This window comes from Triticum aestivum, chromosome 2B, assembly GCF_018294505.1.
Source record: "Triticum aestivum cultivar Chinese Spring chromosome 2B, IWGSC CS RefSeq v2.1, whole genome shotgun sequence".
NCBI lineage: Eukaryota > Viridiplantae > Streptophyta > Magnoliopsida > Poales > Poaceae > Triticum > Triticum aestivum.
In genome coordinates this window covers 223,847,557-223,873,431 of record NC_057798.1, presented here as the reverse complement: position 1 = coordinate 223,873,431, position 25,875 = coordinate 223,847,557, and the positions used below count along the sequence as shown (strand labels likewise).

At 47.8% G+C, this 25,875-nt stretch overlaps 2 protein-coding genes across 2 annotated transcripts; both read right to left on the bottom strand.

The window, feature by feature from the left end:
* Window positions 1–5,916: 5,916 nt before the first annotated feature.
* LOC123041098 (uncharacterized) lies at window positions 5,917–6,722 on the bottom strand. Its single transcript, XM_044463806.1, has 2 exons — window positions 6,476–6,722; window positions 5,917–6,409 (listed from the first exon to the last, which is right to left on the bottom strand). The coding sequence occupies exons 1-2, from the start codon at window positions 6,710–6,712 to the stop codon at window positions 6,263–6,265; spliced, it is 384 nt and encodes a 127-aa protein (XP_044319741.1). The 5' UTR covers window positions 6,713–6,722; the 3' UTR covers window positions 5,917–6,262.
* Window positions 6,723–13,096: 6,374 nt separating this feature from the next.
* LOC123044487 (mavicyanin) lies at window positions 13,097–19,858 on the bottom strand. Its single transcript, XM_044467227.1, has 2 exons — window positions 19,465–19,858; window positions 13,097–13,764 (listed from the first exon to the last, which is right to left on the bottom strand). Exons 1-2 carry the CDS (start codon window positions 19,637–19,639, stop codon window positions 13,373–13,375), a joined length of 567 nt encoding a protein of 188 aa, XP_044323162.1. The 5' UTR covers window positions 19,640–19,858; the 3' UTR covers window positions 13,097–13,372.
* Window positions 19,859–25,875: the final 6,017 nt, after the last annotated feature.

The window sequence follows — 25,875 nt, the reverse complement described above, 5'->3', positions numbered from 1 at the left end:
ACAACGTAACTGGGTGATTATAAAGGAGCTCTACAGGTGTCTCCAAAGGTACATGTTGAGTTGGCGTATTTCAAGATTAGGTTTTGTCACTCCGATTGTCGGAGAGGTATCTCTGGCCCCTCTCGGTAATGCACATCACTATAAGCCTTGCAAGCAATGTAGCTAATGAGTTAGTTACGGAATGATGCACTACGTAACGAGTAAAGAGACTTGCCGGTAACGAGATTGAACTATAGTGGATACTGACGATCGAATCTCGGGCAAGTAACATACCGATGACAAAGGGAACAACGTATGTTGTTATGCGGTTTGACCGACAAAGATATTCGTAGAATATGTAGGAGCCAATATGAACATCCAGGTTCCGCTATTGGTTATTGACCGGAAACATTTCTAGGTCATGTCTACATAGTTCTCGAACCCGTAGGGTCCGCACGCTTAACATTACGATGACAGTTTTATTATGAGTTTATAAGTTTTGATGTACCGAAGGTTGTTCGGAGTCCCGGATGTGAACACGGACATGACAAGGAGTCTCGAAATGGTCGAGACATAAAGATTGATGTATTGGAAGCCTATATTTGGATATCAGGATCGTTCCGGGTGAAATCGGGATTTTACCGGAGTACCGGGGGGTTACCGGAACCCCCCCCCCCCCCCCCGGGGGGTGGGGGTTATTGGGCCTACATGGGCCCTAAGGGAAAAGAGGAGGGCCGGCCAGGGCAGGCCGCGTGCCCCCTCCCCCCTAGTCCGAATAGGACAAGGAAGGGGGGGCGGCGCCCCCCTTTCCTCTTTCCCCCTTCCCCCTTCCTTCTCCAACAAGGCAAGAGGGGGGAGTCCTACTCCCGGTGGGAGTAGGACTCCTCCAGGCGCACCCCTAGGGCCGGTCGCACCTCCTCCTCCCTCCTTTATATACGGGGCAGGGGGCACCTCCAAACACACAAGTTGATCTTCGTGATCGTTCCTTAGCCATGTGCGGTGCCCCCCCTCCACCATATTCCACCTCGGTCATATCGTTGCGGTGCTTAGCCGAAACCCTGCGTCGGTAGAACATCATCATCGTCACCACGCCGTCGTGCTGACGGAACTCATCCCCGACACCCTGGTGGATTGGAGTCCGGGGATCGTCATCGAGCTAAACGTGTGCTGAACTCGGAGGTGCCGTACGTTCGGTACTTGGATCGGTCGGATCGTGAAGACGTATGACTACATCAACCGCGTTGTTCTAATGCTTCAGTTTTCGGTCTACGAGGGTATGTGGACAACACTCTCCCCTCTCATTGCTATGCATCACCATGATCCTTGCGTGTGCGTAGGAATTTTTTTGAAATTACTACGTCCCCCAACAATTTCCTCCTTAGCAAATGGACTTCAAGCTCCAAAAGTCCATTATGGTGTTCCAGCAGGTTATGCAGGAGCAAAGGGTTCTCTTTGACTGATGATGTCACCATTCTCTGTTTGAAGGCTCTAAAAAGGATTGCTTCCTTTTTGTGCTCATGATGTTGTGTGCCATTTTCATCCATCGGCATAGCAATTTGGTTATTTCTGAACTCGATGGTGGCTTTGGCCCTTGAAATATTTGGTATTAGCTTCTCCCATCTGGATCATCCTTATAGTATCTCTTTGTTTCTAGTAAATTCTCTATTGTTTAAAAGATTGTTCAGATGCTCAACAAGGATTTTTCTGCCATTAAGTTCTTCATTGGATAAGTCTCTGAATTCCTCTAGGGTGTCATAGCAAAGGATCATGAAATTGGTGTCATCAATATTCTGCCTGAGATCTGATAGTGTTCTAGTCCAATTCTTGAGATTTTTTCCGAGTCTTTTAAATTTTGCAGCAATGGGTTTAGCACTATCCACTTCATTGATCTGTTGCTCCCAAATTTTCTTGACCACCTCCCTCAACTGATTGTGTTGTACCCAGTAATTTTCAAATCTGAAAATGTTGGCTCTAGGGATATTGCACTAGTGCATCGATGTGCTATATAAACGGTTTCACCCCCTTTTCGGTATAGAGTTTTAAATTGTCGTCTTACTTGTGTGTGTGATAAGGAGGGTCCATCCCACATGACCCAGAAACCGTCCGCGTTAGGGAGCGATGATGTAGACGCTCTACCAAATATAATCATATGGGATGCAGGAACATATCACACACATTATATTCTGGCACACGTGTGGGATTGGGGATCAATCGCCCACGTCTTCGGCAGTCAAACTTTTCTAATTGCGCAGGGAAACCAAACGGTGTTTGACATTCGATCATTTGCGAAATATTACCTAACCCACATGTGTCATCATAGAAATTGTGCGTGATATGCGGCCCATCGCACACGAGTATTCTAAGTGGGATTGCATTTTGCATTGGGAACGGTTTCCCCTAACGTCACGCGTGCGATAATGTGCTATCACAAACGGTTAAGGAGCCCCTACGCACACGTACAAGTGCCACAAATCATCTACGATTTGTTGTGTATCATCGACGGTTCAGTTCATATCATGTCTGCTTTTCCTATAGATCACAGGAGGCTGCGCTATGAGTGACGTGTGCTTGGCCTCTCTTGCTGCCTCCCCCTAGCATTGTTTAGAACCCTTGCTACCTTATACAAAATCAAACTATAACCAACCTTCTTACCAGCTAACATATTCCTACAGCTATAAAGAATACTAATCAAACTGTATGTTTTGCATCAATGGCAAACATTCTTGTGTGAAAATAAATAGGCACAAAAGCACACGCCATCTCATGAATTTCATGTTTCAAAATTCGGGTCAAAAAGATGATACACGAGTGAGATAATTATCTCACATGATTGGCCTTAAATACAATTTGATAATTATATCACATAATAAAATGATATCCTTACATATAATTGCATCGATCAATAATATTATATCACCAAAATAGATGGGCGCAGCAACACGCACATTCAATGATCTAGTACGGACATTATGAGAAGCTTGACTGATGCTCTTAGCCTGAGGACAAACACATCACCTATTTGGTTGGCTTCCTCAAAAAGCTGCCCGACTAAGGCAACATTATCATGTGTTGGATTTTGGAGGGCTAACGTAGATATTGCTGCCTGGCTAAGAGCATCTCCAATAGCAGCCCTATTTTTGGGCATCAGGTGTTTTGGGGGCATGATGAGGTAAAAAATGGCCTCCAACAGCTGCCCAACCGCAAAAAATTGCAACAGAAACAATTTGGGCAGCCCTTAAATACAACACGGAGTGCTAGAAATATACATCACTTCGGCTGCTGCCCCAAAATAAAACGACACATAGTCGTGACCCAACAGTCGTCTTCCAGACACGCAGCCGCACACCCGCGCCACTCCGACCTTTGGCAAAATTTTGTGTTTTGACCCTTTTTGCTAACAATTTCAGGATCTGACCCCCCCTCTCGAAATATTTCGGGATTTGACCCTTTTGCCTACCGCCAGGGTCCGTGGTGGTAGGATTGCACCACCTACCACCAAGGGCCCTGCGGTAGGCCCCCTGGACAGCGACGGATGGTCGTTAGCCCTTGCTGACGTGGAAAAGGGCCTACCGCCACGGGCCATGGCGGTAGGGTACTGAAGCCTACCGCCACCACCTCTGGAGGTAGGGTCCTGTGTGGTGGATAAGGTGGGGAGGGGCTGGATATTTCCTCCCCCCTCCTCAACCACTCATTCAGTTCACTCTACTCACCGACTCAAGTCTTCCCCCTCTCTCTTTGAAGCACAAGAGCCTCTCAAATCTCTCTCATTTGTTTCAGATTTCTCCGGTGGATTCTTACCATTTTCATCACCCAAGGAAGCTCTCTCATTTCCCCTCATTTTGATTGGTTTATATCTTTTTTTTAGCTTGCATTTGCTCATTTGGTTGCAAACCCTAGCTCATGTGGTCAAATCAATTCATATGATCCATTTAGGGTTATGTTTGTGATTTGCTTATGTATGATGTGCTTTGAATTGTTTGTAGAATAGTTTGTGTACCTAGATCTAGTGCTAGAATTAGTGTACATAATTGGGGTTGGGTTAGGCTTAAGAAAGCAATTAAACCTAAGTTTACTTTATAGCAACTTCTCGAAATGTAGGATGGCACCGTTTGTTTTCTTTGAAGCTTCTGCTGAGGCGGCGGCGAACTGTGAACGCGAATTGGTTGAGGAAAAGATGAACTTGTGGGTGAAAGCCATTGATGCGTTGAATGCAGAGTGTAGGGCCTTTTCACATTATTATTTCAATAATGACCGTTCAGAAAATTTTATCAAAAAAAGGAGAGGCAGATGGAGAAGCTCAAGACAGCGGAAAAAAATTGTAGGCGTGATCTTGCAATGCAAATTGCATTGTGTGAGACAAGGGGAGAATATGCTGAGATAGACATGGGAAATCATAGTCAGGTCATTTATTGGTTAGTTCGCCAACCATTCTCGTCAGAGGAGAAGCGGGCTTCTCGTTGGGCATGGGTCAAAGAAAGAAATGATGTTATTTGTTGCAACCCGGGACCGTATGCTACATAGAATTGCATGAGGCTATGTAATCTTTGTCATTTGGAGTGTAATGACATGTACCCTTTGCTTGGTCGTCATTTGAACTACTATGACTTTGTACCCTTAACATTTGAAATCATTAAGAACTTGGTGTTGTATGTCATATCAAGTAACCAAGTGTTGTACTTCATTGAATTTATTTTGTGTTTTGTTGTTTGTCATCTTAAACCCGTATATTCATGTAGGATGGACATTCGATCCATGACTATGAACATAGTGTGTGAGAAGCTCCTGTCGGAGCGACACCGTTGCTTGAAGAGGGAATGTGAAGCATGGTTGAAGAGTTGTGATGAGTCAAATGCGGCCATGAAGGATTTCAACAAGTATCACTTTATCGAGGAACCTTGCTAAGGAGAAAAAAGCTTTTCCAAAGCTTGTGAAGGAAAAAAGGAGGATGCTTGATGAGCTGCAAGATCAGGAATATGCTTGCAGACACACTTTGGCAATTGAGATTGCGTTCACTGCTAGCAAAGAAGAATTCCGTGAGATGGACTTGAGGAAACCTGGCCAGGTCATAGGATGGGCAATCAAACAAGGCGTGTCAGAGAATCCCGCCCGCCGTGCTGCATGGGCCTGGTTCCGTGAAGCGAATGGTGTGTTGGGTCATTGGGCAGGATCCACCGACTTTCAACTGAAGCGTAATCAAGCGCGTGACGAACAAATTAAATGTCTAATAAGTATGAGAAATATGTTACTTGTTTAGAAAATGTGTCATTGAGCTTGAGCTTCTAGTTTGAACCGATGTCATCTGAACCGAGCCATGTTTTAATTAGTTTGAACATGTGTTATTCATGGATGTAGTGAACTATGTTGAGTTGAGTTATGTATGTGTTTGCGAGATGATCATTCTAATATTTGATAGAAGTGGGTTATTGTTCTAAAATTCGACAGAAGGGGGTAGGAAAGAGGGGAGGAGAGGATTCAAACCCTACCGCCACAGCCTCTGGCGGTAGGGTGTAGGACCCTACCGTTAGTGCCTGTGGTGGCAGGGGGGCTAACCTACTGTGACGGTAAAATGAAGACCCTTGGCGGTAAGGGGGACCCTATGGCGGTAGGGTCCCCCTTACCACCAAGGCCCTTCATTTTACCGTCACAGTAGGTTTACCCTCCTACCACCACAGGCACTGGCGGTAGGTTGCAGGACCCTACCGCCAGAGGCTGTGGCGGTAGGCCCCCCCTAACTGTCAACGCCTCTGGTTTTACCGTCACAGTAGGTTTGCCCCCCCCCTACCGCCATAGGCCCTAGCGGTAGGGTCAAGCACCCTACCACCAGGGCATGTGGCGGTAGGGGGGCTAAGCTAAAAACAGAGCAAAACAGAGTTGTCCTCTGTTTTGCCCCTCTTCTCAGCACAACAATTAATAGAAATTGCAGACAAATCACAGAAATTGCTGACAACTAAAGTTCATTCATGACACCTTGCAAACATCTCCACACCAAATTCAATACAAATGGCAAATTCATTCATGACAAGTTCACGACATATGCATTCTTGCATTAGTACTACATAGTTCATGATAAATTTGGCATGGCTTCATCCGGTTACATGACGAGTCCACCGAAGCGAAGGCTTTACTGAGTCATACGGGGCCATTTCCCCTTCTTATCACGTGCCTCATCCTTCTCTTGTGCCTTGCGAGCCTTTGCTAGCTTTCTTGCCCTCTCCTCCTCACGAGCAAGCTTCGCTTGGCGTGCCCTCTCCTCCTCGCGTTACTTGCGCTCCATCCTCTCCTTCTAACGACGCTCTTCCTCCAAGCCTCTTCGAATCCTTTCTTCGAACAGCCGCTGGCGCCTAAGACAATCTTGATATTGGTCCTTTTGGACATCTTCTGGCACTTCATGATCTATCCACGTGAAGTACTTGCATAGAGGAGGCGGTGACTGCATACAAAATGGATGTTAGTGTTGACACACATTTTAGAGTAACATGTTACTTCTCTAGCATACCGGTGGTTGGTCATAGGCGTGAGTTAGAAGCGCACGATCATAAGCATAGTTGGGGCATACAAAATATCTCCTTCCTTCCGTCCATGACTTTTTTTGGTCGGTGGACACCTTCACCTTGCAAACATCTCCACACCAACATGGCGGAATCTTCACATCTTTCTCCTTCACCTTGTCCAAAGATGCGTTCTCCCACTTGTGCGGCATGTCTTCTTGGTTAGCACACGGTGGCCTCGTCATGGAACCGGATGAAGCCAAGCCTACAACAATTAAAGATGTTAAGTCAAAAAAATGAACACATTGACATGTAAAGAGGCAAATATATCAACACATGAACATATTAAAAGTAGTACCATTCACATTATTTCAACCATCCGGATTGAGCAACACGTGGATAGGCCTTCCCCTATCAACCCGACGTGTCCTAGAACCACCGGATCCACGGCCACGGCCCCTCCAAGGCTAGTCCTTCCTCCACGGCCACGACCACCTCCAAGGCTAGTCCTTCCTCCATGTCCATGGCCCCCTCCAAGGCTAGTCATTCCTCCACGGCCACGGCCCACTCCAAGCCTAGTCCTCCCTACACGTGTTTGACTAGTGCACATGTTGATTCTAGGTTTCTTCGTGCATCTCCTAACGTTCTGTCATGTTTCGTTGCATTCTCCACAATTGTTGGTGTCCGGTGCCTCCATGAAATGACCACTACCAAATTGCTTCATTCCGGTGTATCCAGCTAGATCATCCATGTCACTCCTGAACCTCTTCTTTCTTCTTCTTCCCCTCATAGGCACCATGAGTGCAGGATCTGGCACAATGTCTGGGCCGTGATACTCAGGCCACTATGAGGCATCAAGGAAAGGATTAAACCGAGGTGCCCACGTCAACCTTGTTCGTTCCAATGTGAACTCGTGCAACCGCACCGTTGTGCCATCGGATACAGGCATGTTTCTCGCCCGTGTTGCGGTCATCAAATGCGAGCAAGGCCAATGGTACTTGTGTGGCCTCTCACACTGGCACCAACGGTTTTTGATGTGCACCTCGTAAGCAACTCCACCATAAGACCTACCGTCCCTTGTTGTCCTACCCGGCTCATCGATTTGATGGATCATTTATTTTTCACTATATTTGATCACTTGTTGTTTGGAAGACTTCCGCGCTTGATGCAACAACCAATCTTGAACCTTGAATGGATAGTCCATCTTCTCGCCAATCCACTTGGTCGTGCTTTCAGAATGCTTTAGGAAGTACTTGTTGAGCTTGATGAAAGTGTACTTGAGTATTGCGGTCATCGGCAAGGAACGGACACCCTTCAACACATTGTTGAAGCGTTCCGCCATGTTGATAGTCATGTCCCCATACCGCATACCTCCTTCATCGTAAGCGCGTGACTACTTTTCTTTATCCGACTCGTGCCTAAGCAAAAATTCTTCCCCCCCCCCTTTGTTCTTCTCCAAAGCCTTGAGGAGTTTATCATATCGGCTTTTGAATGTGTCGGTGTTGAATGCAACACAAACAAGGGTAAGGTCTTTGCAAAACTCCTTGCTCTTGCATTCCCGGTAAAAGTTTGCAACAAAGTGTCTCATGCACCAACGGTGTTGAAGCTTTGGAAGACCGAGAATATCAACTTCTATTGCTTTGATAATCCCATGATGGCGATCCGATATAATGCATACCTCTCGCTTTCCTATAACCTTGGTTCTCACATGCCCCATGAACCACTCCCAATTATCAGCGTGCTCCGAAGGCACCAAGGCAAATGCCACCGGCAACACTTATCATTTGAAGAGTGGGCCATCGCCACCATCAATGTGCCCCTTGTATTTGCCGGTCAAGAATGTACCATCTATAGACAAGACCGGGCGACAATACTTGAATGCCTCAATGCATTGTCCAAAGCTCCAGAAGGCACAATGAAACACACCGTCGGTTGACTCCACCCGATGGCGCATTCCCAGGTTTCGATGAGAATGGCTGCCAACATCTTGGGCAAAATGTTATATGCGGCCTCATAATCACCATGCAACATCCTAATAGCGTTTGCCTTCGCCATCCATGCCTTCCCATACTTGACCGGGTATCCAGATAGTTCCTCAATCGAAGACATGAGAAACTTGACCTTCATGGTTGGATCATGTGCTATTTGATTCAACAATTTGTATCCTAGATACTCAGACGTGAGTTGAAGGTGTCCTTTGCTTCGGTCCGCCTTGTCCAGGGGTACGCACGTGTGAGTTCCAACATCACTCTTCAACACCCATTGCCCGGTTTCTTTGATTTTTCTACCACGGACCATCCATTTGCAACCTTCTTGGTCACATTTGATTGTGTACCGAACTTTTTGATTTGAATGAGCAACAACAAACGGCCTATGGTTCCTAATGGCATAGTCACACAACCATATCTTGAACTCTACCAAAGAACAAAACTTGATGCCTTTCTTCAAATGTGCATTCTCATCCTCATTTTCTGGCCGAGGATCACTGAATTTGGGGCACGGTGTTGGCTCAGACAACCCGAATCTCAGCCCACCGTCAACAACGGCATTGTCCGCAAGACTCGCATCCCTAAACAACGGCATCCCTCTCTCCTTGCCGGTCACCTTCTTATAGATTTCATTTTCTTGCGCAGTCAACCCATCCTCATCAAATTCTTCCTCCGGACCATCGTCATCCGAGTTATACCCACACATACGGTTGTAAGGGAGGGTACGGTCCATGTCTTGTTGCCTCACAATGACATCCAAGTTACCGATTGGATTGTAATGGATCTCTTCATTCTTCGCGTAAGCATCCTCTTGAGCAACAATAGCATCATCATCAACATTACCACTAGCATCTTCTTCAACATGAGGAATAGCATCATGACAGAGTACTATGGCGCTAGCATTGATATGATCTTCATTGGGTTGGCTACTTGGTGGTTGGCTAGAACAATTGGGGATATACACCTCGGCACTATCATCATGTATTGGGGAGGATGCATTGCGGTTGAGATCAATTTGCAAGGCGGTAGGAGGATCAACCTTTGTGGCAAAGATCTCAAGAGACTTGTCTTGTGATGCATCTACTTTTTCCTTGTACACATTCCAATGAAATTGGGAGGTGATGGACATACTCTTTAATCAGGACTTTACTCCCAATCCAACGTCATACCTCCCAATAAGCTTAACCTCGGCATTTGGGTCATTCCAATTTAACACGCTTCTCACTTTAACCACAAGATCATCGAAGCTTGGACTTGTGTCAAAAACCATAGCCTCTTCCCCTTCATCGTCATTTCCAAGCATAAATGTCGTCTTGTCCAAATAATGAACATTTACGAGCTTATGCATCTAAGAAATTGGAAACACTATAACCAATCCGTATATGTCATCCAACCAACTCAAATAGACAAATTAACTAAATTTTGCACAAATTGAACAAGTAACTACTATTCATACTCAAGTTAACCTAACCATTAACCCTAACCCTAACCATAACCCCCAACATAACAACTATAACCCTAACCCCCAACATAACCACCATAACCCAAACCCTAACCCTAACACTAACACTAACACTAACACTAACACTAACACTAACCCTAGCCATAAATGAATCATAAATGCATCATGATGTGTCATAAATGCATACAACAAGGTCAACACCTAAGGTTTGCAACCAAATGACCAAATCCACACAAAACAAAGATCTCAACCAATCAAAAGGAGGGGAAATGGGGGAGGTATCTTGGGTGATGAAAATGCTCCAGATCCACTGGTGAAATCTCAAGCAAATGGAGGGGATCTAGGGGGGGCTTGTGAGGAGGAGAGAGGGGGGAGAGGGGCTGAGCACGGGGAAGAAGATGAGTGGGGAAGAAGAGTGGTGGTAGGGCCCACAAACCAGCCCCTTCCCACCTTATCCACCACACAGGACCCTACCGCCAGAGGTGGTGGCGGTAGGCTTCAGTACCCTACCGCCATGGCCCCTGGCGGTAGGCCCTTTTCCATGTCAGCAAGGGCTAACAGCCGTCAGTTGCCGTCCAGGGGCCTACCGCCAGGGCCCTTGGCGGTAGGTAGTGCAATCCTACCGCCACAGCCCCTGGCGGTAGGCAAAAGCGTCAAATCCCAAAATATTTCCACAAGTCAGATCCTGAAATTGTTAGTAAAAAGGGTCAAAACACGAAATTTTGCCCCCACCTTTAGATCTGCGGCAATCACACACCGCCGTCCATGGATCCACTCGTCGGACCCCTCCCGTTGGCCGCCGGACCGACGAATCGCGCTGCCACCGCCCCCTTTTTTTGCCAAAGTTCGCCGCGCCGCCGTCAAACTGGCATTCCCTCTCCTCCTCGGCGCCGCTGCCTCCTCGCCATGTCGCCGAAGGCAAGGGCAAGAGGGGATTCAAGGGGGTGCGGCTCCGGCTGTCTGGCAACTACGGCGTCGAGTTCCAGCACGGCTGCCGGAGGTACTGGCTCAGCACATTGTCGAAGACTGACCATGCCCTCGCGCTATGACGTTGCCTTGTGGAGGCTTGGCCTCGCGTGCTCGAGGCTCAGTTTCCCGAAGATTGAGTCTCAGGCGAATGCGAAACTTGTCGGGTCGTCGATGATAATCAAGTCAAGCCCGATCAAGTTGGCTACCCGCATTGTCATCGAGGAGCAGGACAACATCAGAGAGAGCGGCGAGGAGGTAATGGCGGCCTTTGCTAGGGCACATCTGGAGTATGTGCAGGCCGAGATGGAGTTCTACTAGAAGACGGACGTCGAACAGTCGAAGCGCAAGAATGACACCGAGGCAGGGCCTTCGTCATCATAGGGGGAGAAAAAGAAGAATGCATGAGCCTCAAGTGTGTCCAACGTCGATTCTGACAGCGAGAGTGATGGGTTCGATGATATCGAATGGGATAATCTATGGTGTTCATAGTTTGCTTGTCGTGGTTTATGTTGGTAGTTTAATTTTGCATGCCGTATTTAAACTATGTTTATAGTTTGCATGTTTAAATTTCGGACGAGCTACGTATGAAATATGAAATATGGTCGAAGTAGTTTGAATGTCAATTCAAACAAACTGGACGCCGATAACTGCCACACGTGTGGTATATTCGACATGCGCCCACATACAGTGTGTGGTGTGAGCAGGAGGCAGCCCACACGGGCTGTGTGTGGGAGGATATTAGAATTGTCCACACGTGTGGGCGGGGCTACTTTATGCCACACGCCAACAAGTACTACTCATCTCCACCCCGCGCATGTGGCACAGAGCAAAAATGTCCACACGTCCTGGCGCAACTACGTTAGGTACACCGCGGGATGACGATTTAGTTGCCATCCTGGTTGGCAGATGTAGTTATCCGAGACGGCAAGTGTAGTTGTAAAAGCATGACAACTCTATCTGTTTTGGTTAACTATAGTTGCCATGTCTAATTTATGATAGTTGTCGCGTGTAATCAAACCGTAGTCGCCATATGTGATTAACTACTTGCCACATATGGTCAAACAGTAGTTGCCATGTGTGTTTACCTAGTTGCCACGTGTGGTCCAACCATAGTTGCCATGTGTGATTAACTACTTGCCACATATGGTCAAACAGTAGTTGCCATGTGTGTTTACCTAGTTGCAATGTGTGGTCCAATCATAATTGCCATGTGTGTCTATCTGATTGCCACGTACGCGCAACTGCAGTTGCCGTCTAGCAAAAAATCATAGTTGCCATGTGTGTTTACCTAGTTGCCACATTCGTCTAACTGCAGTTGTCATCCACAATGTAGGAGTGTCGTGTGGGCGAAAAGTAGTTCGCCCACACGCGCATGAACTAGGTGGTTGGCTGTGTGGGCAGAAACTAATTCGCCCACACAGCGCAGCTGGCAAACATCGTGATGCTAGCGTGTGGGCAAACTCTCCAACGCCCACACACCAGCCCCGTCCTACGTGGCACACAAAATCAACCTTTTCGTGTCAAGATTATGCAAAAGGCACTGAACGACGATCGAGGCGTGTGGGCGAGTTAGGTAACGCCCACACGTGTGGGCGTTAGTGTTTCCGAACAAATTTGGTTTTGTTCATCTAGGTGCCCTATTTTAAGGCAGCTGTTGGAAACGTTGCCTTGTCATGCGAAAAAATAACTGTTTTCGGGCCTGAATATTTTTACAACACCCGGTTTCGTGCCTGCAACTATTGGAGATGATCTATGGAGTAGCTGTCGGGCGTTGGGTTTGGAAGACTGGGGCTGAGATTGCTGTCGGGCGTTGGGTTTGGAAGACTGAGGCTGAGATTGCTGCCAAGCCAAGAGCTGCGTGTCAGACCTTCATCCAAACAGGCCCTTAGGAATTAGGACTATGCTTATATTAGTCATTAGTAAGACTAGTACTGACAGGTCAAAGACTGAGGCTGAGATTGCTGCCAAGCCAAGAGCTGCATGTCGGACCTTCATACAAACAGGCCCTTAGGAATTAGGACTATGCTTATATTAGTCATTAGTAAGACTAGTACTGACAGGTCAAGTGAATTGATCGCTAATGCACACCATGTTCCTAGCAGCATCTTGTCTGAATCCTAATCCACTGATGCTCTCAATGATTGTGTCTCAGATGATTATTTTACATCTTGAGAAATGCTCCCAATTGTTACTCCCCAGGGCATGTTGTCTTCAACAGTAAAAACCATAAGCGAGTGCTCAATTGATCGATTAAACTAAGCCGGTGAGAACCGGCACAAATCCCCAAACCAGACCAAGATCCACGGAGAAGAGTATGGCACACAAAAAAGAGAGCAAAACAGTACTGTAATAAACAACACAGGATCCAGATGACCAGAGATGTCTCCACGACTGCTCGCACTCATACGGCGACAAACGCAAGCTCACAACTCACAGGGCGCCATCCATCCATCCATCCATCCATCCTCGGCCGGCAAACTTCCGGACTACAGCAGGTTTAATCCGGCAGCGGCCACGGACAGCACGGCAGCGGCGACCGTCACGGCGAAGGAGCTGCTGACGGCCGGCGCGGCGTTGGCGTGCGGCGAGGGCGCGGCGCCGGCGCGGCCGGCTGAGCCGCCACCCGCGGCTGCCGGGGCGGGCGTCATTGCGGGCGCGGTGGAAGGGGCAGCAGAGGAGAGCACGCGGACGTCGACCTTCTGCCCGATGGCGCAGTGCCCCGGGAAGCCGCAGAGGAAGTAGTGGTGGCCGGTGGTGTTGAGGACGACGGAGTCCTTGCCCGTGGCCCAGGTGGCCGTCGGCTTGGTCACGTTGCAGTTCTTGTAGTCCGCCTTGCTCACCGCGATCACGTTGTGGAACTGCTTGTTGTAGGTGAACACTGCGGCAATTCATTTTTCGAGGCAAGTCACAGGTTAATCATCACGGGAGTAATTTTTCAAGGCATCACATTCACAGGAGTACATTAATCTGGTATCACCATGATAATGGAAACAACAATCATCTGCACCAGTTATTTAATTAATCGAAATTGGCATGTTGTTGTTTAATGCCCTAAAGCATGAACATTTCTCATGGGAGAACTTCTGTTTTTTGGTTGTTGAGGAACAAAGATGAGCCATAAGGTGTATTTCATATCAGAAAGTATCCTACCAACCCACCCACTCACAATCAGCTCCCCACTGCCCACCTATCTGCAATTCTGCATCCATTCCAATTCCAGCATTCCATTTGCGGCTGAACAGGCGATAGATTCTACACTGCACAACAGCAACGTATCACGGTGTCACGGCGTAACCCTAGCCCGCCGCCGGCCCTCTCCCCCACCTCTCCTCTTCCTCGTCGCCACCGAGGTGGCCGCCGCCGGTGAAGGTGGCGGCGAAGATCTGGCCGCCCCGTTCTTCCTCGGGGGGCTTTGGATCGACGCCGGGTCTGCGGTGACCGGTGTTCGTTGGTGCTGGCCGTTCTTCCTCGGCCGCGGGGGCGGCGAGGCGGCGGCGGGTGGCGGCTGTGGTGCGGGCGTCTCGGCGGCGCCCAATCCAGATCTGAAGGCCTCCGTCTATTTCAACCAGGGCTACCTCCGATGGTCCTGCTTTGGGCGGCCTTTGTCGCCGGAGTTGTACCTCTTTGGCGGCTGGAGGTGGGAGGTGGCTCCGGAGAAATCCGAGGCCAGCAGTGCTGGCCACGACGGCGGCGACGCCCGAGGGCGCCGTACCCTTCTTGTAGGCGCCGTCCAGGTTGCCTCCTTCCCCTCTTCCTTCCACCCAGCTCGTATGCCGGGCGAAAGCCCAAATCCTCGACGGATCGAGCGACAGCGGCGCTCCGGGCGTCGTTACCCTCTTGGGGGTGTCATTCGTGGTGAGCTTGGGGTGGATGTGATGCTTTGGTTGCTTGGCGGCGGTTGGTGGCGTGGTCGGAGTTCGTCTGGTGGCGGTGCGTTGGCGCTTTGCCGCCTATGTGCTCAGCCTCGGAGTCCTTCTTCCACGGTGCTTGGTCTTCAGCAGCCCTGCCGGACTCGGCGGAGCGGTGCTTCATCTTACTCATTGATGGCGGCGTATCTCGGCGGCGTGGCGCATTGGAGATTCGGCGTCCGATGCGTGGCGATGGACTCGCACAGGAGGACGAAGTTGTCTGGTGTCGTGATGACGTCGATGGCTGAGTGGCCAGACAAGGTAGAAAGCCTCAATATTTGCTCTGAAAATGGACCTGTGGAAGATGGCGTGCGTCGAACTGGTTTGTACCCCAGACCCGGTATGTGGCTCGGCTGGGGCTTCCGGCTTTTGATGTTAGGGCTAGGTGAGTGGTATGGGTAGTGGCCCAGCTAGCACCCCTTCATCATTTTGATGTTAGGCTTAGATGAGTGGTCTGGGTAGTGGCCCACCTAGCAAGCCTTCATCATTTGGATAGGAGTAGTGGCATATGTTGCCAAGATGGCGGATTCAGGCATATTGTTGCAATACTTTGTAAGGTCCTCGAGAATAATCAATAAAGAGGCCGCATGCATCTCCCAGATGTAGAAGCCGGGGGTCATCCTCCTTTTCTAAAAAAAACAAATCACTCACACTACAACAGCGACCTGACTAATTTAGCAAACACAAATCAGATGCGCCACGCGTACCTCTCATAAAGATATTCGATCTAGGGCTAAGTTAAACAAGCTAAAACCCAGAGCAAGTGTAACTCGAGTGGCATCTCCAGTGGAACAAATAATATGATCACCATGCAAACTTTACGGCTCATGATCACACCTCAACCTATACTCCACTTATCCAAATTGCAAACATGATAGTTTGGCCGGAAACCTATCATACACGGCAGTGGCGGAGGTAGAGGGTGGACAGGGTGGGCCACGGCCCACCCTGGGATTTTCTGAATAGCTTTATAGCATAGGAAAAATGTAAAAAAATACAACAACAACAACAACAACAACAACAACAACAACAAAGCCTTTAGTCCCAAACAAGTTGGGGTAGGCTAGAGGTGAAACCCATAAGATCTCGCAACCAACTCATGGCTCTGGCACATGGATAGCAAGCTTCCATGCACCCCTGTCCATAGCTAGCTCTTCGGTGATACCCCAATCCTTCAGGTCTCTCTTAACGGACTCCTCCCATGTCAAATTCGGTCTACCCCGCCCTCTCTTGACATTCTCCGCACGCTTTAGCCATCCGCTATGCACTGAAGCTTCTGGAGGCCTGCGCTGGATATGCCCAAACCATCTCAGACGATGTTGGACAAGCTTCTCTTCAATTGGTGCTACCCCAACTCTATCTCGTATATCATCATTCCAAAAATGTAAAAAAATATTAAGAAAAAAATATTTTATATGAACAGTTCTATTGTTGGCCCACCCTGACCGATTAGGCTAGATCCGCTACTGATACACGGTGGTAATCATAGACCCCCTTCCGGAATGGACTTGGTGCGGTTCTCTGATCACTACGAGTGCTCTCTAAAGATGGCATACATGTCGTCATTCCTTTCGGCCCACCGAGAGCTACCAACCAACCAACCAACCAGCAATGAGAGCGCATGCATCAAGGTGAGTTGGCAACAGGTTCCCAATATAATTTGACAAGTTGCAAAAGAGATTCCAGGCAGATCGGGAGAGGAACAAGAACAGCATGGTCCCTAGCTAGCTTGGACTCGAGGGGGATGATGGTCCACCGAGGAAGTGCATGTCCCATTGGTGAATGGGTGATGAGGAGTGGAACAAGGAACAATCAAAGGATGATGGTATACGTTGATGTGAACCATCTTTGATTCTTGATGTTGGGCAAAAAGTTTGTCTAGTGGGTAATAGACCGCACTAGGCTAGACGGATTTTTACCCTCCTAAATGTGACAAATTAATCGCGTGCAGAAACAAAAATTGCTAAACTTTTTACAATCTGTCCAGGAAGGTGACCTTGTAACAGGCAATCACCGAGTGGGAATCGGCAGTTGCCTTGCCCCACGAGACAGTGACACCAGGAACACACACGTGAGCTTACTCGGGCAGGGGCTTTAATTAGCTTTCAAGATTTAAGTTGCTTGATTCGATTCTGGCAAATCGTACCTGGTGTGACATTTCAAAGTTAAGTGAATGCGCAATCAGTCGAAGGCTTTGGTTTTTACTGCATCTAGGGCACAGAGTCAAGAATTAAAGTGTTGTGGAATTGATAATCATGGCACACAACTGCTTTTTGAATGAATTATTGCACATGTTCGATCAACACAGTAGTGCAGTTTTTATCTGTACCAAGTGTAATACTCCCTCCGTCCCATAATATAAGAACGTTTTTCAATTTAACATAGTTTAAAAAACATTCTTATATTATGGGACAGAGGGAGTATTTTATTTTGTTCCATGGCGCATGATGTAGTATTCATGAGGTTTTGATCACTGAATGCAAAAGGGAAAAGAAAAGGCTTCCAAAGGCAGCACAGTGACCCAGTATACTTTCTGCTGGCCGCAACTTTCTTGAGTCGGTGCCCTGTGGAAATAGCAAATGAAGGCAAGAAAACCTATCTTACGCAACAAAGCAGACGGAGCCTTTAGGGCTGAAAAACAGCATTAAAGCACGCCTTGGTTCACGCTTTAGCAAAACCGATCCTCGCTTTCCAGACACACCTCACATATCCGCGCGAAAGAAGACAGTGATGTGTATGCCTATTAGTAGTAGCACGAGTATGTTCTTTCGGAAATCGGAAATTATCTTCTGTTTTTTTGCTCGGAGAAGAAACGAGTCCCTCTCTCGAGTGCGTGCACACTGACATCAGGTAGCCAGTCACGCTTCTTAGCTGAAAACAAACAAACAGGCAAACGAACGGCGGCAGCACGCCACAGGCAAGCTGCCAATGCAAAGACACGCCACCACACGGAGCTCGATGTAGTAGAAGAGTACTGCTCCGTCCGTCCAGGCGAACAGAGAAAACCAGAACGGCGGGGCAGGAGGAGGAGCCCGACATGGCGGGAAAGCTGGCGGAGCGGCCGGGTTCAGGAAAAAGGCAGGCGGAAAAGCCACGGCGACGACCCCACAACCATGGGGCCATCCGTTTTCTTTTTTGAGCTTCCATGGGGCCAGGCCATCCTCGCGGGGTCAGGTTAGGTTGGTGCTCGGTCAGGCTGGGCTGGGCGGTGGTTGGTCTTGTGTTCTGCAACGCCCTATGCGTTTGTGAGTGAGGTGAGGCCCATCGGGTACCGTCCTCTCCGCCAGGCGGGATGCAGTTGCGGCCTTGCAGTAGGAGACGCATCCTGGCCGTCCCCCACCACGACTGCGCACCGGCACCGGCACCGGCCCGGCCACGTTGCGAAAAGCGCCGAAACAGCCAGGCCAGGGACCCTGCCTGCGCGGACCACTACGGGGAGCACGTTGTGGGGAATATCTCAGTCTTCGCAGTGCAGGAACCGAGTGCTCGCTAGCCCTGTCGACACAGGTTCTCCCGCCAGAGTCATGAACTGTGCACCACAGCAGCCTCAGCTAGATCTGTAGCATGCGTGTGTGGTCTGGTTCTCTCTCTCTCTCAATTATTATGTACTCCCTCCGTTCACAAATGTGTAATATGTTCAACTTTTTTTCCGAGTTGTTCACTCACTTTAGTCCGTATATGGTTTTTTCAAAACATATTATATTTTTGAACGGAGGTAGTTTGCTGCGATATCTACACACGACAAGTCATGCTAGCACTCGATAAAGTCGGGCTTACATGGTACACACGACACAGTCTTACCACCGAGCAGTGAGTTAATGAAAGCTTTGACTGGAGTCACGTCGTGCGCGGCGGTCGCGCCGCGCCGAATCACACCGACCACGGGGAGCGCACGGCCGCCAAACTAGAGTGGATAGCACTGCCGGGCGTGAAGCCAGCTGCATGCCATGCGCCTATCCTGAGGTCGCGGGCGTACGTCAAGCGGTGCGCTGGGTGCTCCGGCGTGGCAAGAGGTTGCGGCAAAAGCCAAGAGGTTTGGGATGGATAACGACGTCGCGCGTCCAGCGTCTTCTATGCCGCACAAGGAGCCAGCGGTGCCGACTCACTGCCGAGTGCTCTACTTCTCGGACTAGTGCCCGTGTCGTGTCGTGTGTCTCTCCGCCGGCGAACTCTGTAAAATAATCCTACTGCACTTCAGAAGTGGGAGCTCGGGCCCGCTTCCACCTTCTAAAACGAGTGGTAGGCTGGCTGGTGGGAGGGTCCAGTGAGATTGCCAGGACAGTGCAAAATGCTCTGTGGCTCTCGCTCGTGTGAACCTCTGCAATCTTATCTATGCGCGTGCAACCCCGAATGATAAATCTAACCTAAGCGCAGATGAAGATATCTAACAAGTTCTGAGCAGCACACAGCCGTTTATACACAAAAACTGCAGGCACGATCCTTATCCTAGCCCCAGAAGAAAAGCAAAATGCCACGCGCTCAATCTTCAGGTTTCACCAACATAGTTCTTGTTCGTTTTTACACCGAGGGAGATTCTTGTTCTCAGGGGCTTCTTCTTTTCATTATTCCCCGGAAATTGCAGGAAATTTCGTAGCGAGTGAGCGCGAGGGGAGCAGAGCGCGCGAGCGTGACGTAAAAAGAGAGGTGCGAGGGAGGGGCTAGAGGCGTACCAAGGGTGTCGCCGACGCTGAACTTCTTGGAGGCGGCCCAGGCGCCGTAGTTGGGGTTGCCCATGATGGTCCACCCGACCTTGTCGCCCACCTCGTACACGGCCGCCGACGCCATCCCGGCAAACATCGCCGCAGCCGCCAAGGCCACGGCCGAACCTCTCCTCAGCGCGGCCATGGCTAGCACCGAGGTCGACACACCAGCCGCGGAAAGGGAGATGGAGAGGCTCCGGCTACTTCCTCGCTCTGCTCGTGCTCACTCAGTGGACTAGAGAGTGGAGTGTAGTAGGCAGAGAGTGGCGGTACTGTCCGGTTGGTTAAATAACCCGACATGCTCCGCGAGCCTTTCTGGCCCGGCCCGCAGCCCACTGCCGCCCGGAATTCCAGAAATGTCCCCGGCGGCTAGCGTTTGGTGAGGCGGGTTTTAACGGGTGCCCGACGGTAATCTCTCTCGCGCGCTTTTGCAACCACCGGCCCGGCCCTCGCTCGGCCAGCGCCGCACCGGCCAGTCACCGCTCATGGCTCGCGCCCCGCAACTACCGCTGCGGGTGCTGGCCGGCCGCTGCATGCTTTGATGCTTTGTACTAGTTCAAAAACTGTACAACAGTACAAGCAAGGGACGTTTGCCGGTTTGCGTGCACATGGGGCACGGAGGAAGTGTGGGGAGGCCCTTTGCCGTGGCCGTTCGTCCGTAAACGGCGTACCTGCTTAAAAAAAATTTAGATGGTGTTTTTTCTTTACTTAATAACCTTTTCTTTGCGCGTCCACAGCCACGTCGGATCGTTTCCTAGTCAGCCCCGTAAACGCACATATTCGTCCGTGCGTGTAGCATTATTGGTGTATATGAGGGCATCTCTAAAACGGATCCTTGAACCGTCCGGACTAACGGTCCGGACATGTTTAGCCATCCAATGTCGGCATGTATCGGTCCGCCGACCTTCAAACACACTTTTCCCGGGAAACAAACATGAAGAGCTTTGCGAGAATCTGAACAACAATCACGTGTAGGACTCTGAACCCCCGACCCACCCAAACCCCTTTCTAGACCCACGCCTCCATCCTTCCTTCTTTTTTTGCATCTGTTTTTTCACTTTCATCCGCAGCCCACTCCATCACCATGTCACAAGTTTGCCGGAGCTCGACGGCTCCGTCTCCTCCAACGCTACATCCGGGCTCCACGCCTCTTGTCATGCGCCGTCGTTCCACGCCTCTCCTCTGTCCGCAGTACACTTATCATCCACCCATATGGTACTCACCATGCTCGACAAGTGTTTGATGTTCGTGCTAATTTATTTTGTATCTTCTTTTTTGAAGCAATGGATTCAGATATGCAGTACATATACAAGCACTATGTTAAGTCGTCGGACGACTCGTCCGACGAGGAGGACTACGCGTATAAGACAGTGATGATGCAGATGGTCTTTGCAGACGCGGAGCGTGCAGAAGAGCATGTTCTCAATTTCACGGGATCGATCAAGAGTCATTGAGTGCTCAACCGCTAGGGCGCGCGGACATTTGACGCTGATGGACGACTAATTTGCCCCTGATGCACTATTCGCTGACAATTTTCACCGGCGTTTACGGAAGCGAGAAAATGTCTTCAATCGTCTATACCATGGCGTCTGGTCCTTTGATGGGTACTTCATCTTGAAGAAGCATGTCATGGGAAGGATTGGGTTCTCTGGTTACCAGAAAGTGCAAGGCCGTTTGCTCGGGTCTAATATATGGCACAGTCGCTGACTCGTGGGATGAATATCTACGGATGTCTGAGAGCACATGCGAAGATGCCATAAGATTTGCTACTACCGTGGTCTCGATGTTTGGACCTTAGTACCTGAGAGACAAACTATCACTGATACGAGCACACCAATCATTAGCAATATTAATCCAGTTACGTATCCAGCCGTTAATGATGTTTTAGATATGCCGAATCTGAAGATTAATGAGAAGCAGTGCAAAGTTGAGGATGAGCCTATTACTGTAACCTATACGTCTGCATATCGTGGACATCAGAAGAAGTTGGAGTCCCTGACTATGCGATGGTCCAAAATGATTTAAAGATGGAATTGTTTTCATCGAACCTACTCCCATCCGTTCCTAAATATAAGTATTTGTAGAGATTTCACTATAAATCACATACGAATTAATATAGATGCATTTTAAAGTAAGATTCACTCATTTTGCTCCATATGTAGTCCATGATGAAATCTCTATAAAGACATATATTTAGGAACGTAGGGAGTACTCCCTCCGTTTCTAAATATAAGTTTTTGGAGAGATTTCACTATGAACCACATACGGATGTATGTAGATGCACTTTAGAGTGTAGATTCACTCATTTTGCTCCATATATAGTCCATAGTGAAATCTTTACAAAGACTTGTATTTAGGAACGGAGGGAATAGTACGCATGCATGCAATCCATGCACTCCAATGTACTATACATGTACACGAGGGAAGAGAAGATTCCCAACCAGATCGTACATGTGCTAGTGCTCGTAGAAGAGTTAAAGTGCGTTATTTTTTATGTTGCCACGTCCATCAGAAAATAGAAGGAAGGTCAGGAATCTGTCGCGGGATATTATGTCCATGTGTTCACTTGGATGGGGACCACCAGCAGGGGATCAAATAAAGTTGTGCACCAGAAAAATAGGAGTCCAAGTTAGGAATATTTTTGTCAGTTTTATATCGGTCGGTTGTTTGCTAAAATATAAAGCATGCAATCTACTCCCTCCGTTTCTAAATATAAGTCTTTTAGAGTATCCACTATAGATTACATACAGAGCAAATTGAGTGAATCTACACTTTAAAATATGTCTATATACATCCGTATGTAGTTTGTATTGGAATCTCTAAAAAGACTTACATTTAGGAACGGAGGGAGTATTAGATAAGAAAAGGGTCGCTTGTTGTTTTAAACGTGAGAAAGAGTCCAGATTAGAAAGGGTTGCTTCTGAACTAAGTAGATAGGTCAGCTATAAAACTAAGGTGCACGCATTGTAAAGGGCAGGTTATATTTTTATGAATAGACACGATGTGTTTTTAGGGTAAATACCCATATCGAGTTTTGGGGGAAGCTGTCTAAAAATCCCTAAGTTTTGGAGGAAGCTTTAGAGAACCTCTGTGTTGCGATTTATCTTCGTGGAAATTGTTTTGTGCGTGAGTACCGTCGTCGAGATTGGTTTTCTCGTGCTGGACCGTAAGGTTCAATCCCTCTACCTCGCGTACATCGCGTGCGCGGGCGAGAGGTTGCCATTGCTCGTGGTGGAGTGTCGTGAAAGATCGGGCTGCAACAACAGATCGGATCTCACCATCGAGGTTCGGTCTACATCAATCACACACACCGAGAGGATCTTTGCAAAGTCTGAGGCTAGAGGGTGGTCACATTTGTTTTGATCTCTTAACTACATGCATTGGAGATGACAGAACCGTCCAAAAGCTCTACAAGGACAATATCAGGGTCATGTTAAGAAACCCATCTTCATTCTTAAAGCAGATGCATAATAGGATCTACAGATTTAGCATGCCCGGGTCTCACAACGACGTCAATGTGTCTGCAGCAATAACCATTATTTGCTAGACTGATTGAAGGGAAAGCTCCTCCTTGCCACTATACTGTTAATAGGCATGAATACAAAATGGGCTACTATCTGGTTAACAGTATCTATCCTCCATAGGCTACATTTGTCAAGACCATCTCAGACCAACTTGGCCAGAAAAAAGTTTTACTTTGCCCAAAGACAAGAAACAGCTAGAAAGGATGCTGACAATGCTAAACAATGGGATTCGGAGACCTTGTGGGAGGTGATGACATGTTGTGTAATTATGCACAACATGATCGTTGAAGATGAGGATGCTACCGTAGCTCTTGAATTTGAGAACATGGGTTATCCTCTCGAACTTCTAGAGCAGAATCCGGCCACATTTCATGAGTTTATTCAAATGCATCAACAAATTCGGAATCGAGTTATTCACGAGAAATTGAAGGAAGATTTCACTGAACACCTCTGGGCTGTTAAAGGGGACAATCTATGTGCTAGTTAAATTCAAGTTTGACTATTACAATTTGATTATTTTGTTGGATTGTAATGTTTAAATTAGAACTACTATTGCATTTGAACCTTAGAACATTTTTTTAGCTAAACTGGAACTAAATATGCGGCTATTTTGAGTGTGTGGACTTAAAAATGATGGTGGATGTATGTGGATAGCTTTGGATGGCCGTCTCCAACACCAGTATCGGTAGACTGGTCCCCCGGTCCATGAATGGATGCGATGTCTAGTTTGCGAGTCAGTGTTGGATTTTCCCTAATGATGTTGTCTTATGAGTTGTAATGTAGGTAGAGGAAAAAGAAAATAGAAACGAAATATCGCCTTTGAACAATAATGCTACACGTAGGAAGGATTATAGGCTGACTAGGCAACGATCTGACGTGGGTGTGAACGCGGGATGAACGAGAAAAGGGCCGTTGTTTACGCAGGTAAAAAAGTGGGACACATTAGAAAAACAGAACGGAAGCTCGTTTTGCCGTCGTTCTAGATTTTAGATCGTGCCGCCACGAACAACCTCGGCGTGTCGCCCTGCCAAGGGCACATCGTTGGTTGCTTGGATGATCTGCGCGAGCCGTGGACATCGGTTGTTCCTTCGCATCGGCATTAGCAGGATTGTGTGTATACCCACGGCCACGGTGTTAGGACTTGGATAATGTGCTTGGTGATTCTGCGTCATATATACTTGTGCGGCAATATAATTGATTTATCCATCTGTAGATTAAAGCCGTGAACGTGAGTTGCTGGTCTTCATGAAGCCCTGTAGTTCCTTCTTATTCTTCATCGATTTGCATGTACATAACTGTAGCACATTGGCACGACAATACTTTTTATGTTTGTTTTGGAGTGTATATATCTTGTATTGTTCAACATGAAGTTTCCAAGTTCATTTTTCACATGCAAATCTTTAGGTCAACTTGTTACTACCATTTAGTTTAGTTATACTGCCTTCAAACTAGAATAATTAATTTTTTCATGATTTATAGGAATAGATGATGGAACTTGTGGTGTCCAGGAATCAAGTGACATGTCTATTTCAAGTGATGATGACAACGTTAAGCAACGAAAGGAAAGCAATGTGGAGCTTGAACATGCCCATGTTGAAGCTCAGCCGCATGCATTACATGGAGAACCTGGATTGGGGATGGCCTTTCATAATAAGAACGACGTGCAAGAGTACTACACCAAATATGTTGGAGTAAAAGGTTTTGGCGTGACGAGAAGAATCTCAAGCAGTGATGACAATGGACAACTGAGATGCCTTACACTTTCCTACAATCGGCATAGTAAGACTCAGTCCAAATCAAAAAATATGTTGAAGCCAAATCCAACAACAATATTAATAGTCAGGGTTAGGATGCAAAGCTAAAATCAATATTGCTCATGGTCTTGATGGGAAGTTGTTTACCTCGAAGATTATTTTGGATCATAATCATACATTAAGTCCACTGATACGTCTCCAACGTATCTATAATTTTTTATTTTTCATACTATTATATTACCCATTTTGGATGTTCATGGACTTTACTTTACACTTTTATATCATTTTTGGGACTAACCTACTAACCGGATGCCCAACCCGAATTGCTGTTTTTTTGCCTATTTCAGTGTTTCAAAGAAAAGGAGTATCAAACGGAGTCCAAACGGAATGAAACCTTCGGGGCCGATCTTTTTGGAACAAACGTGATCCATAGGACTTGGAGTGGAAGTCAAGAAACAAGCGAGACGACCACGAGTGTGCCCGGCGCGCCCCCTACAGGTGGGCGCCCCCACCCTCGTGGGCCCCTTGAGCGTCCACCGACCTAATTCTTCCTCCTACATATACCCATGTACCCCGAAAACATCAAAAGCGACCATGAAAACCTAATTCCACTGTCGTAACACTCTGTATCCGCGAGATCCCATCTTGGAGGCTTCGCCGGCGCTCCGCCGGAGGGATCGACCATGGAGGGCCTCTACATCATCTCCAAGGCCTCTCCATGAGTTGTGAGTAGTTTACCACAGACCTTCGGGTCCATAGTTATTAGCTATATGGCTTCTTCTCTCTCTTTGAATCTCAATACAAAGTTCTCCTCGATCTTCTTGGAGATCTATTCGATGTAACTATTTTTGCGGTGTGTATGTCGAGATCCGATGAATTGTGGGTTTATGATCAAGTTTATCTATGAGAAATATTTGAATCTCATCTGAATTCTTTTATGTGTGATTAAGTTATCGTTGCAAGTCTCTTCGAATTATCAGTTTGGTTTGGCCTACTAGATTGATCTTTCTTGCAATGGGAGAAGTGCTTAGCTTTGGGTTCAATCTTGCGGTGTCCTTTCCCAGTGACAGCAGGGGCAGCAAGGCACGTATTGTATTGTTGCC